Source organism: Neovison vison, chromosome 3 (assembly GCF_020171115.1).
Source record: "Neovison vison isolate M4711 chromosome 3, ASM_NN_V1, whole genome shotgun sequence".
Taxonomy (NCBI): Eukaryota; Metazoa; Chordata; class Mammalia; order Carnivora; family Mustelidae; genus Neogale; species Neogale vison.
The window spans coordinates 168,517,723-168,531,627 of record NC_058093.1 but is presented as its reverse complement, the minus strand read 5'-3'; the positions used below and the strand labels follow the sequence as shown (position 1 = coordinate 168,531,627).

Below are 13,905 nucleotides of genomic sequence, written 5' to 3'. Positions count from 1 at the left end.
ATTGCAATAAAGCAAGTCAAATGAATATTTTGGTTTCCCAATACATATAAAAGTTTTATTTACACTATACCATTGTCTCTTAAGTGTGCATTATGTCTAAAAATGTACATAATTTTAAAATACAGTGCTAAAAATGCTAACCAGCATTTGAGCTATCAGTGAGTCATAATTACTGATCACAGATCACCATAGTAAATATAATAGTAATGAAAAAATTTGAAATATTGCAAGAATTACCAAAATGTGAAACAGATACAAAGTAAGCAAATGCTGTTGGAAAAATGGTGCCAATAAACTTGATCGACCTAGGGTTGCCATAGACCTTCAATTTGTAATAAGCACAGGGGCACCTGGCTGGCTGAGTCGGGAGAGCATGCATCCCCTGATCTCGGGGTCCTGAGCTCAAGCCCCATGTTGGGCAGAAAGCTTACTTAAAAAAGAAAAAAAGCCCAGCAATTTATAAAAAATGTAGAATCTGCAAAGCACAATCAAAACAAGGTATTCCTATAAAGAGCAGTTCATCTCCCTATCTTTCTAGATCTTTTGAAATCAAGATATGCTTCCTGGCGGTGTCGTTCAGCTATCGTGTGTTTAACTGTCGGGCCTCCAGGCTTCTAACGTAGTGTTAGCTTTCATTATGTCAAAAAACCTCCACCCCTTGACTTTTTTTTTTTTAATCTATTTTATACTGTTTTTTAAAAAATCTATTTTCTCTACTTTTCACTTAAAAATGCCTTGAGGGGCACATGAGCATCTGCCTTCAGCTCAGGTCATGATCTCAGGGTCCTGGGATCAAGCCCCCATTGGGCTCTCTGCTCAGCGGAGAGTCTGCTTCTCCCTCTCACTCGCTCTCTATGGTCTCTCTCTCAATATCTCTCTCTCGAATAAATAAAAACCTTTTTTTTTAAAAAGTGCCTTGAGCCTCTGTAAGTCTTAAATTTTAATACCTACTGTGATAACCTTTCTGTATTTCTTTGTGGTAAGACTGCCATTATTCTTGTGTACCCTTTGTTAGCCATTATGGGTTAAAACCACTAAACCACAAAATAAATGATCCAGAGTACTATGACAGAGGAGTCACTGGTAAAGAACATCTGAAATGTGGTTCATGCTTGTTCCTCAGGTAGGACCATATACAGTGCAGTCTGCCAGCTGTCTAGCTGAGAGTGTAAAAAGCAGTTAAAGCATGGGAAACTATATGAAAAGTGTACTAAAAAGGATGATTTTACATCACGTTTGTTTTGAAGGAAATACTTCAAGAGGAAATAGTGTTAAAATCAGTGTTGGAGGGCGCCTGGGTGGCTCAGTGGGTTAAGCCGCTGCCTTCGGCTCAGATCATGATCTCAGGGTCCTGGAATCAAGTCCCGAATCGGGCTCCTGCTCAGCAGGCAGCCTGCTTCTCTCTCTCTCTCTCTCTCTCTCTCTGCCTGCCTCTCTGCCTACTTGTAATCTTTCTCTGTCAAATAAATAAATAAAATCTTAAAAAAAAAAATCAGTGTTGGATGGAGCAGTGGGGTTTTTGTTTTCTGAGTTGCATAGTTGCCTTGTTGGACACCACATTCCCACCATTTATTAGCCAACCAGTAGATGGGAATACGAGGAATGAGAGAAACAGGGAGAGGTGTAGGTTCTGCCCTGCACAGCCCCACAAAAATAACCATGATGCTGAGCACAATGTATGGAGATGAGAACTGGGCCATGCTGTCACCCCTGCTGTCTAGCGTCTCAAAACAGACATGCCACAGCACAAGGACACAAAACCAATGAGGCCAGGGTTACCTCTCCAGCTCCAGCACATACATATATACCCAAATGGTCAAACCCACCCAGTCATGCATATATTCCTTACTGATGCGTGGTAGGATAATAGATGCACTGGCAGCAAAGTTAGACTCCCTCCCCCATGCTATTTCAGGAAATGCTGTGTGGCAGATAGGGCATGGCCTTTAACTGGATAGACCTGGGTTTAAGTTTAGAGTTAGATAGACTTAAGTTCCAGCAAATTGATGTTTAATAGTATGACCTTGAGCAAGTTGCTCCCCATCTTTAATTTTAAGTATAATAAAATTTATTTGTATAAAATAAAATCTATTTTTGCTTTACACTTAGTGAGGGAATTGTAAACAAAGCAGTGTAAGTCACCTTTTCCCTATTCTCTGGCTATTCTGATGGCTGATACCCTATCAGATAATCATGCAATGGTGTGGAGAAGGGACTTCAATAATGAGTTACTTGCTCATGAACAGAATAAGCTGGCATTAAAATGTTTTCAGAATTATATGCATATAAGGGATATGTAATACAATATAACACTTCGCCCTGCTTTTTTATATATATATATATATCCTATATATATATATATATATATATCCATCTATAGTGGAAATATCATAGAGTTCAGATTTTGTCCATATTTGTTATAAGTATTTTGCTTATATGTACTTCATTATATATTTGAAGATATAAAAATTAAAGTTTAAATAGAAATGTATAAAATATAATTGGTTTCTTCATATTGGAAATATTTAGAAATTACTGGTATAATTGAAATTTCTTTTTAAAATATTTTCAGATGTTTAGTGCCAAAGAAATTGAATTACAAGTAACTGAAATAGAAAAGGAAAAGGAAGAAGCAGAGAAGAAAAAATCCAAGAAGACTACCTAATTCTTAGGATGAACATTAGAAGTCTGTAATGTTCTTTGTACTCCTTGGAATTACTTAGTGAAGTTTTAAAGGAATAAGTTGGTTTGTGGCATGACATTTACTAGTTATGTGCTGTTTTGAGGATGCCATATTTGTGGCTGTCTACAGTCTGCTATATGGACAAATATATCTTTGTATGAAGATTTTCTTTGAAAAGACACTTCAGTAATTTTTGAAAGCAGTCGTAATTCCACATAAGCCTGAGACTATACTTAATAACTTGTCTAGTGTGTTACTTTTCTTCATCTATGTAAATTTAAGGAAAAAAACCCATAATTTTAAAAAAATTAGTAATTTATAAAAAATTTTTAAATAAAAAATTAATAATTTGTTGATGTTTGAGTATTGACTATCAGGTACAGAGAGAGCTATTGCAAAATAAATTGAATCTTGAGTTGTACTTCTAGAGGAATGATAAAAACATCCTTATATTGATTAATTGCCAATATTTTATCAGAGCCTTCTTCATTTTTAAACATTCATCATTATTTATTTTACTTCTGTCATTTTTTAAGTTGTAGTATGTTTTTTTCATGGAAGATATTAAAAACCTAATCTAAACAGGCAGCTAAAATAAAGTCTGGTAAGGGCTTATAAGGGCATCTGAATAGGGTACTATATATAGGAAAACAAGGACAGAAATGAATACATAAAGTTCTTGGTTTCAATTTTTATTTTATCGTAGGAGTGTCCAGTGTATTATTTGTTACATGTTCCCTTGGCTGTCCCAGTGCTTACTATGCGTTTGGCACTGAACCAGGCTTATTGGGAATAACAAAAGAAATATAAAAAGTGATCCCTGTCCACAGAGAGGGCCTACAAAAACAATGTGCTTAATGCCTGTAATGAAGTTATATTTTTGGAAGACATAGGATATTAATAGGCATAAAAACAAAAGCCTACATATCTTACTTACATTACTATTTTAGAGCTTTGTCTTTTTTCTCTTTTTTGATGTTCTTTTTGAAAACAAGAAGGAGAGAGTTTAAGTTTTTGCAGAGGAATGAAAAACTCAGGGTAGAAAGTAAAGAAAAGAATCAGTTTGGATAAACAGCTATCATACGAAGATCTCAGCCATTGGTGGTTGTGGTGTTCTGAAGCAAGGGAAAAGTAAAAAGTAGAGTCAGAATTTTAAGAGATACAAAGACTTTAACAAAGCCACCACGCCAGTATTCCTCTTGTCTTGTACAAAATTCCTGTGGCCTGCTGCTGGTTTACTTCACTTCCTCAGACAAAAAGACTGCAGGGCATTTTCTAGGCAGATGTACAATCTATATTCCACTCTAACTTTACCCTGACTGCCTTTCTGGTGTCATTGGAACCATGGAATCTTGTGGTTCCCCGTACTCTTCTTGTTTTGTTTTGGTGTACTATCATTCTTGACTTAGAGTCATACTATACCCTTCCTTTTTAAACCTTAGAATCAAAGACAAATACTTGTTCCTGTCGCTTCTTGGCACCTTTCCAGAAGCAAAGGTGATTCCCAAGCAGAAGGGCTGATAAACAAAAGTTTGATTACTTTGGAAAAAGAACCCCACAATTTTTATAACGATCAGCTCCCACTGAAGGAATCGCTTTCAACACATGCATACCCAACATACAAAATAAAGGGCAGGGTGTTCATGTTACCCTACTGTCCTGCAGCGAGCACACGATGAATACTTGATGCCTTTGAACAATATTTGACAATAAATATTTAATAAATATTGAGTGCTTTAAGTGGCACAGTTAGATGTTAGCGATATAGTGGTAAAGAGCAGACTCTGATTTGTCCTCATTACCATGTAGTGAAAAGGCAGGCCTTAAACCAAAATAATCATAATTACAATTGGGATTAATGTTGTGAAGCTTCGTGTCTGTTTTCCCTACTAAACTAGAAGTTCTTCGGGAAGGGAGGGCTGGAATTTACCTCTCTTTCATCTTTGTTTCTACAGCTTGCCTATGGTTAAGACTTAATACATGCTTGTTGAGCTGTGTTAATTTGCAGACTTTGTGGCAAATATCAGAAGTTGGGAGTGGGGAGAGGAATCATCTAATTTCTCACTTGTTGTAGAAGCCAATTTGCTCATTTCTTTGCCCCTGGAGGAACATTATAGTGATGGGAAGACATCACATACTCAATGAATATATTGCAGGCAGGACCCTTGAAAGGATTCCAACCCTCGTGAAATAAAAATGGGAGGACTTCAGGAATAGAGGAATGTGTTGTTATGGCCCTGGGAAGCCTTTTAGAAGGTGCAGTAATTTGAAGTTACATTGCCTAACCACCCATGCCTAATTGAACATTCCCTTTGTGCCGGGTACCAGAAATGAAGAAGATACGGTTCTTGCACTGAAGAAGTCATAGTCCCAAATAATTGAGCCCATTCTGACAAGTTATTTGAATAATGAAAAGTGTGTTTCCCTTATAATCTGTGAATCTTTTTTTTTTTTTTTAAAGACTTACAGGGCACCTGGGTGGCTCAGTGGGTTAAAGCCTCTGCCTTTGGCTCAGGTCATGATCCCAGGGTCCTGGGATAGAGCCCTGTATCGGGGCTCCCTGCTCAGCAGGGAGTCTTCTTCCTCCTCTCTCTCTGTCTGCCTGCCTCTCTGCCTACTTGTGATCTCTGTCAAATAAATAAATAAAATCTTTTAAAAAGGAGATTTTATTTACTTGTCAGAGAGCATAAGCAGGGGGAGGAGCAGGTATAGGGAGAAGCAGGCTCCCTACTGAGCAGGGATTCCAGGGTCCTGGGATCCTGGGATCATGAGCTGAGCCAAAGTCAGACACTTAACTGACCGTGCCACTCAGGCTTCCCTAATCTGTGAATTTACTATGAAGCATGTTGCTAATGATTCTGGAGTAATTTATTTAAATCTACCCTTGTAAATGTGGCACACAACACCAGATCTTTTAAAAAGGAAATGAGACCTATTTTAAATGAGACCTATTTAAAGAAGGTGGTGATATCTCTCTCTATCTCCCAATTTCTACCTCCAATCTGAGGACAGGACAGTCTATACCTCTGGATGAATTTGGCTATAAATAGATAAAATGTTAGTGACTCTTCTCTGTACCGCTGCTCAGCTCTATGGAATCCATGCTTCTTAACTGGGGGTAATAGGGACACATCATTCAAATGGTATGGTTGTAATTCCACCCCTTGTTTTTATTTAACAAGTATTTATAATACTGCATAATGAGACACTTGAGTTCTTTACAAGCATTAACTCATTTAATTCTCTTAACTCTCATGAGACACATAATTGATGTACATAGTGCTGATGCTTATATTGCTTTGCCATCACAGCTGTCCATCAAAATGGACACATGTTCCCACATCCCTCCCCACAAAGCTGTTTCAGGACAGGACTTCTTCTTTTTTTTTTTTTTTTCTTTAAAGATTTTCTTTATTTATTTGACAGAGATCACAAGTAGGCAGAAAGGCAGGCAGAGAGAGAGAGAGGAAGGGAAGCAGGCTCCCCACTAAGCAGAGAGCCTGATGTGGGGCTTGATCCCAGGACCCTAGGATCTTGACCAGAGCGGAACGCAGAGGCTTTAACCCACTGAACCACCCAGGCACCCCCAGGACAGGACTTCTATATCTCACTGGCTTTATTCTACCTATAACAGGCATGAGGGTCTGACTGTTTTGGGTCAATTGCTTTATTTTACTTTGGAAATCTAAGTATTATTTTGACCAGGTTTCACTGACCTGCACAATGCAATTTTTTGTTTAATGTGAAGTTTTAACCAAAACAGAGTCCAACATGCTTGCTATTTAAAATGTCATTTTTACTTCTTTTCCTGAGAGAAAGTTCCCTCAAACTTAAGCACTTTGTGTTTTTTCTGGCTCAGATCCTCAAGGTGAGATAATCACAAACATTTGGTTTTAGGAATCAGCTAAGCAACTTCACTCTGTATCACTGGGTTATGGTTAACTAGGCAGTCTGAAAATCTCCCATTACAGGCATAGAAAGGCTGGATGAAATCTAACAAACATCCTTTTAAATGCATAACTGAGCTCACAAGGGAAATCCCTAGAGGCCAAAATGAGAAAGGGATTGAAAATCAGAGAAGGCATTTTGATAGATGCTGATGTTGCCCCATGTGTATTGGCATAAAGAATGAAAGCAAACTAAGAATCAGGAAACAGAGCATCTAGAAACACAGCCACTCTTAGTGGGGTACTTAGTTTATGGCAGTATTGCATATCAGTGGGTAAGGGATAAGCTTTTCAGTAAATGGTGACAGGACAACTGGTTATCCATTTGAAAAGAAAACTGGACCTCTACTTCATTCTATTAAAACCAATTCCAGACTAATTAAAGACCCTAAACATAAAAGATAAAACTTTTAGAAGACAATACAGGAAAATATCTTTAAGATCTTGGTGGTGTAAGGATAGATTTTCTAAACAAAATACAAAAAGTGCTAACACGTAAGGAAAAGATTGATAATTCAGCTACCTGAAAATACAAGCTCTTCTACACCAAAAGATGAAGGTGAAAAGACAGGCCAAAAAGGAAAGAAGATATTTGTAATATTACAACCAATAAAAGCTATGTGTCTGGAACTTATAAAGAACCATTGATTCAAAGGAATGAAAATACAATGCAACCTGTATATATACATATGTATATATGAAGTAATCAAATGTTCATGAATGAATGAATGAATGAATGACAATGTATTCACACAGCAGCATACCATATAGCAGGGGAAAGTCACCAGAGCTACATGCATCAATATGGACCCATCTCAGAAACATCACACTGAGCAAAAACGAAAGCCAATTGTGAGAAAGTATACATAACATAATGTTTGCAGAAAGCCTCAAGACCTACAAAGCGAAATATTGTGTTTGAAAGATACAATGTTTGAGGTAAAACTGAAGAAAAGCAAGGGAATGGTTACTGCAAAATTCAGGAGAGTGAACGAGTATGGTACCTCTGGTGGGAGCTGGGGAGAGCAAGGCACAAGGACTGGTGCCAGCAATGACTCTATCATCACTTCATATAGATTTTTAGTAGCTATTGAGGGGTTATAAAAATGCCTCATCTGAGGGGCACCTGGGTGGCTCAGTTGGTTGAGCAACTGCCTTCGGCTCAGGTCATGATCCTGGAGTCCCAGGATCAAGTCCCACATTGGGCTCCCTGCTCAGCAGGGAGTCAGCTTCTCCCTCTGGACCCTCTCCCCTCTCACATTCTCTCTCTCAAATAAATAAAATCTTTTCTTAAAAGATTTTATTTATTTATTTGAGAGAAGACAGTGAGAGAGAGCATAAGAGGTGAGAAGGTCAGAGGGAGAAGCTGGGAGCCCAATGCGGGACTTGATCCCGGGACTCCAGGACCGTGACCTGAGCTGAAGGCAGTTGCTTAACCAACTGAGCCACCCAGGCGCCCTCAAATAAATAAAATCTTTTTAAAAAATGCCTTATCTGATTAAAAGTTACAGGGTTTTTCACTGTGTTTTTAATAGAGGGTTATAAAGGTGCATTATGAAAAAAAAAATAAAGGTGCATTATGGTTTTACATATCACAGAGACAACAGGTGAGTAGAATTTTTTTAAGATCTTGATTTCAAAAGGCATATATCAGAAACAGCATGAAGAAATAAATGCATATAAAAATTTCCTTGAAGGGATTTTAAAAATATTATTATTTTGAATAATAATACATTCACATAGTACATAATTTTTTAATTGTTATCATCAAATATTCCATCTCATTTTTGTCCCCCAGTGACTAAGTTCTTCTTGGAAGCAACCATATTATCAGTATGTTTCCACTAAGGTTTTCAATATACTCCTATGGATCTATTATACTCATAGAAAAAATATAACTTTTCATGAAAATGGTACCATACTATATATTGTTAAGTATCTTGCTTTTTTCACTTTATGTTTGAGGATTTTCTCCAGTGAGGATATTCTTTCAGTGTAGAGATGTCATAATAAATTATTAACCAGCCAGTCTTCCATCGATGAACATGTTCATCAATGAACATGATGTTCATAGCAATAGTGTTGCTACTGCAGATGCTGCAATGAATATACTTCTGTTGGTCATTTCCCATATGTGGAGGTGTATTTACAGGATAAATCACTAGAACTGGAACTGCAGGGTCAAAGATATGCTACACAATTTTACAATTTTATCTTTCTCTTAACAGAAAGAATCTCTCCTTTTCTACACCTTCCCACTGTAGTTGTGCTGGATTTGCATGGCATCAACTCAGCTAACCTGGAACTGTTTCCCAGAATTCTCTTTCCTTTCTGGTTCCCATCTTGAGTTGGCCATAAAAGAAATTTGTACAAGATTTGAAAGGCAGAAGGGAAGCAGCTCAGTATAGGGCACCAGGCACTGCAGCCTCTCACAAAGAATGCTGGTTTACTGGCTCACTTTGTTAGTGTGGGAAGGCATCCAGGACCATAGCTACTCAAGTTCCTCCAAATCCTGCTGGTTCTTTTCCTTCCAACTTTTTGGGAACTGGGCAAGCTGCAAGGCATGCAGCTTCATGGCAAAGGTCACCAGCTTTTCTTGCAGGTCACAAGCATCCCAAGGGTGCAGGCAGTGAAAGATACCTGTGAGTACTATTTGTCTTCATGGGTTACAGTTTATTCTCAACCTCCCTTCTTCACATCTAATTTTCCTTCCTGACTACCAGGCTGAGCAGATCAGAGTGCCTGCAGCCCCAGAGACAATAACAGCCTTCCTTGCACAGACTTCTCCATCAACTCCCACAATTGCATGGGATCTAATTTATACAGAAAACTGCCAATTGCATGGGATCTAATTTATACGGAAAATTGCCAATTCTGTTCATAGTGGTTTTGCTTCCTTAACTGAACCTCAACTGATACAATAGTGCTTCAAACATTTTCTTTGCCAATAAATAGGTGAAACTGCAACACTTCTTGCATTTTCATTTTTTAAAAAAAATCCCAATATTCTATTTGTATTTTTCTTATTATGACATCAAACATCTTCATGTTTATTTAAAGGCCTTCGAATTTTCCTTCCACTGATTGTTCATACCCGTTGCCTAATTTTTCCCATGGATTTTGGGGTTTTTTTCCTCACTGTTTTAGTACCAGCTTTCTATATATTTGGGAAATTACCCATTTGCTCATGTGTTAGGGCAATGCTGGCTGCTATAATGGATGAACCCACACAGAAATTTATTCCTTGATGATCAGTACATTGCTTGGGCACCTGCCTGGTTCAGCCGGCAGAACATGCAACTTTTTTTTTTTTTTTTAAAGATTTTATTTATTTACCTGACAGACAGAGATCACCAGCAGGCAGAGAGAGAGAGGAGAAAGCAGGCTCCCCGCCGAGCAGAGAGCCCGATGCGGGGCTCGATCCCAGGACCCTGGGATCATGACCTGAGCCGAAGGCAGAGGCTTTAACCCACTGAGCCACCCAGGCGCCCCAGAACATGCAACTCTTGATCTCAAGGTTTTAAGTCTGAGCCCCATACTGGGGGTAGAGATTATTCAAAAATAAAATCTTAAAAAAAAAAAATCCTGCAGGGGGGGCACCTGGGTGGCTCAGTGGGTTAAAGCCTCTGCCTTCGGCTCAGGTCATGATCCCAGGGTCCTGGGATCGAGCCCCACATCAGGCTCTCTGCTCAGCGGGGCCTGCTTCCCCCTCTCTCTCTGCCTGCCTCTCTGCCTACTTGTGATCTCTGTCTGTCAAATAAATAAATAAAATCTTTAAAAAAAAAAAAAAAAAGAATCCTGGGTTTCTGGGTGGCTCAGTTGGTGAAGTGACTGTCTTCGGCTCAGGTCATGACCCTGGAGTCCTGGGATTGAGTCCAGCATCAGGCTCCCTGCTCAGCTGGGAGTCTGCTTCTCCCTCTGACCCTCTCCCTTCTCATGTTCTCTCTCTCTCATTCTCTCTCTCTCTCAAATTTAAAAAAAAAAAAAATCCCATTTGCTGATAGCAATCCTTCAAGCAAGTATCTAGGAACTAATACTCCCATTTTCTGGCTCTGCCACCTTCAACATACCATTTTCTTTTTAAGATTTGTTTGTTTGGGGACACCTGGGGTAGGCTCAGTTGGTTAAGCGGCCTGCCTGCTTCTCCCTCTGCCCCTTCCCCTGTTCATTTTCTCCCTCTCCCTCTCCCTCTCAAAAATAAATAAAATCTTTAAAACCAAAAAAGATTTTTTTTGTTTATTCATTTATGTAATCTTTAAACCCAACACAGGGCTCGAACTCATGACCCTGAGATCAAGAGTCATAGATTCTTCCAACTAAGTTAGTCAAGTGCCCCAACATGCCATTTTCAAACATTCCCAAGATTTCTGTGTGTCCATCTGCATTAAATTACCAAATAGGTAAAGAGTTTGGGGAATCATCTGTGATTAAAAACAAAACATGCAAAAAATAATAAAAAACCCCCAACAGTACACTAGAACTAGAGGGGAACTTCCTCAACACAATGAAGGGCATTTTTTTTTAAGACTTTATTTATTTACTTGACAGACAGAGATCACAAGTAGGCAGAGAAGCAGGCAGAGCAAGGAGGAAGCAGGCTCCCTGCTGAGCAGAGAGCCCCATGTGAGTCTCCATCCTAGGACCCTGGGATTATGACCAGAGCCAAAGGCAGAGGCTTTAACCCACTGAGCCACCCAGGCGCCCAATGAAGGGCATTTTTGAATAGCTCAAAGCTAACATCACAGTCAGTCGCAAAAACCTGGAAGCTTTCCCCTGAGATGAGGAAAAAGACAAGGATGCCACTTCCACCACTTGGATTTAACATAATATTGAGTACTGGAGTCTTAGCCAAAGCAATTAGGCAGGAGAAAAAACAGATATAAAAGGCATCCAAATTGGAAAGCAAGAAGTAAAATTATCTCTGTTTGCACGTATTTCTTTCTTCTAACAGTTTTGGTCTTTTCTTATGGAATCTTTAGAGTACCAAGTCGTAGGATAAAAAAATCAATGCACAAATTTAGTTGAGCTTTATATACTAAAACTAAATAATCCAGAAAGAAAATTAAGAAATTCCATTTACAATAGCATCAAAAAGAATGAAATTCTTAGGAATAAATTTAACCAAGGAGGCAAAAGGCTTTCATACTAAGAACTATAAAACATTGCTGAAAAAAATTAAAGAAGACACAAATGGAAAGTCACCAGTGTTCATAGATTGGAAGACTTAATATTGATAAGATGTCAATACTACCCAAAGATAGCTACAGATTCAATGCGATCTCTACCAAAATCCCAATGATTTTTTTTGCAGTAATAAAAAAATTCATCCTTATCTGAAAATTATAGAGAAAGTGCTAATGGTGGTTTCTTACTTTTTCTTATGTAGGACAGTTAACTTACATAAACTGAAAAAGTGTTTCTCACACTTTAACATTTATATGTATGTTATATGTATATGCACTATTGTGTGTTATACACACACACGTGTGTGTGTATGATACATCTGTGTGTGTGTTGCATGTATGTTATGCACACACACAGGCTCTAATTCATAGGCCTGAGGTGGAGCCCAAGAGACTTTTCTGTCATACTCCTAGGTGATGCCTTGGATACACTGGCATCACCTAGGAACTCATTAGGTCTTGCCAGCTAAATATTTAGGAGAAACATTTAGGAAAAAATCTACATGTAGCCTATGTGATCTCCCTCCTAACAGCACCCCCCCACACACCTCTCTGCTTCATCTCTTGCCGTTTGGGCCACTGCTGCCCTCCTCCTTCAGCTATAGTCATACTGGCCCCACTGCTATTCCTCATATGCTCTAAGCAGGCTTCTGACTCAGGGCCTTGGCACTCACTGGGTCCTCCGTGTGGATCACTCTACCCAGCCACCCACCCCCGCCATATGGGCATGACCCGCTTCTGTACTTCCTTCCACTTGTTCAACAAATGTTACCTTTTCAGAGAGGCATTCTTCTGACCACCACACATAAAATAGAACACCCATGCTCCAATACCCAACACATGAAATATGTGTTCATGTATGTTTACTGACAGCCCCTCGCATTAAAACTGTAAGTTCCGGGACGCCTGGGTGGCGCAGTTGGTTAAATGACTGCCTCCGGCTCAGGGCGTGATCCTGGAGCCCCGGGATCGAGTCCCACATCAGGCTCCCAGCTCCATGGGGAGTCTGCTTCTCCCTCTGACCTTCTCCTCGCTCATGCTCTCTCTCACTGTCTCTCTCTCTCAAATAAATAAAATAAAATCTTAAAAAATCTTTAAAAAAAAAAAAAACTGTAAGTTCCACATCTGTTTTATTATTGGTAAATAGGGCCTAGAACAGTGCTGGCCATATCGTAGGTACTTAATAAATACTTTGTGAATAGTACCGAGCCATTTATCTAAATTAAAACTTAAAAATCCCAAGTCAGGGCGCCTGGGTGGCTCAGTGGGTTAAGCAGCTGCCTTCGGCTCAGGTCATGATCTCGGGGTCCTGGGATGGAGTCCCGCATCGGGCTCTCTGCTCAGCAGGGAGCCTGCTTCCCTCTCTCTCTCTCTCTGCCTGCCTCTCTGCCTACTTGTGATCTCTGTCTGTCAAATAAACAAATAAAATCTTAAAAAAAAAATCCCAAGTCAAATGGGATGCCTAGATGGCACAGTGAGTTGAGCAACCAACTCCTGGTTTTGGCTCAGGTCGTGATCTCAGAGTCGTGGGATCAAGCCCTGCATCAGGCTCTGAGCTCAGCAGTAGAGTCTGTTTGGGTTTCTCTCTCCCTCTCCTTTTGCCCCTCCCATCTCCCACACACACACACACGTGCACACTGTCTCTCTAAAATAAATTTAAAAGTCTTTAAAAAAAATCCCAAGTCAAATACTAGTTGTCTCCATGCTTCTGACTTAAAAGGTATATGAAACTACTGGCTAAGATGGTATATTTTAAAAATTATCTTCTTCTAGCATAAAGTTATATTTATTGATAATGGAGAAAACAACAGGAATGAGATTTTGGAAAAGTTCTCCAAATGATGTTTGTTTGTAAATTACAATTCTGTCTTTGAAATGCATATAACACGTCAGTATCATTCATTTCAGGCTGGCCTGGCTGCACTGAAATTCAGGGACAATTCAAGGGCACTTTACTCAAACATGATACTTGGATTTTGCCAGTTGTGCTATGATTTGTCTATGCCCATTTTAGCTGAGATCTTTTGGTTAAAAGAAACAAAGACTCACTCCAGAAGGATACAAGGAAATAAGGGCTTTCAGGGGGAAGTAC

The 13,905-nt window shown here is 39.2% G+C and overlaps 1 protein-coding gene across 1 annotated transcript in view; it reads left to right on the top strand.

Annotated features, from left to right (window-relative positions):
- Nucleotides 1-2,665, top strand: part of PSMA8 (proteasome 20S subunit alpha 8) — a 41,302-nt gene extending 38,637 nt beyond the window's left edge. The window contains 1 exon segment of the mRNA XM_044241001.1: nucleotides 2,573-2,665. Coding sequence (XP_044096936.1) covers nucleotides 2,573-2,665 — 93 coding nt within the window.
- The last annotated feature ends 11,240 nt before the right edge of the window (nucleotides 2,666-13,905 follow it).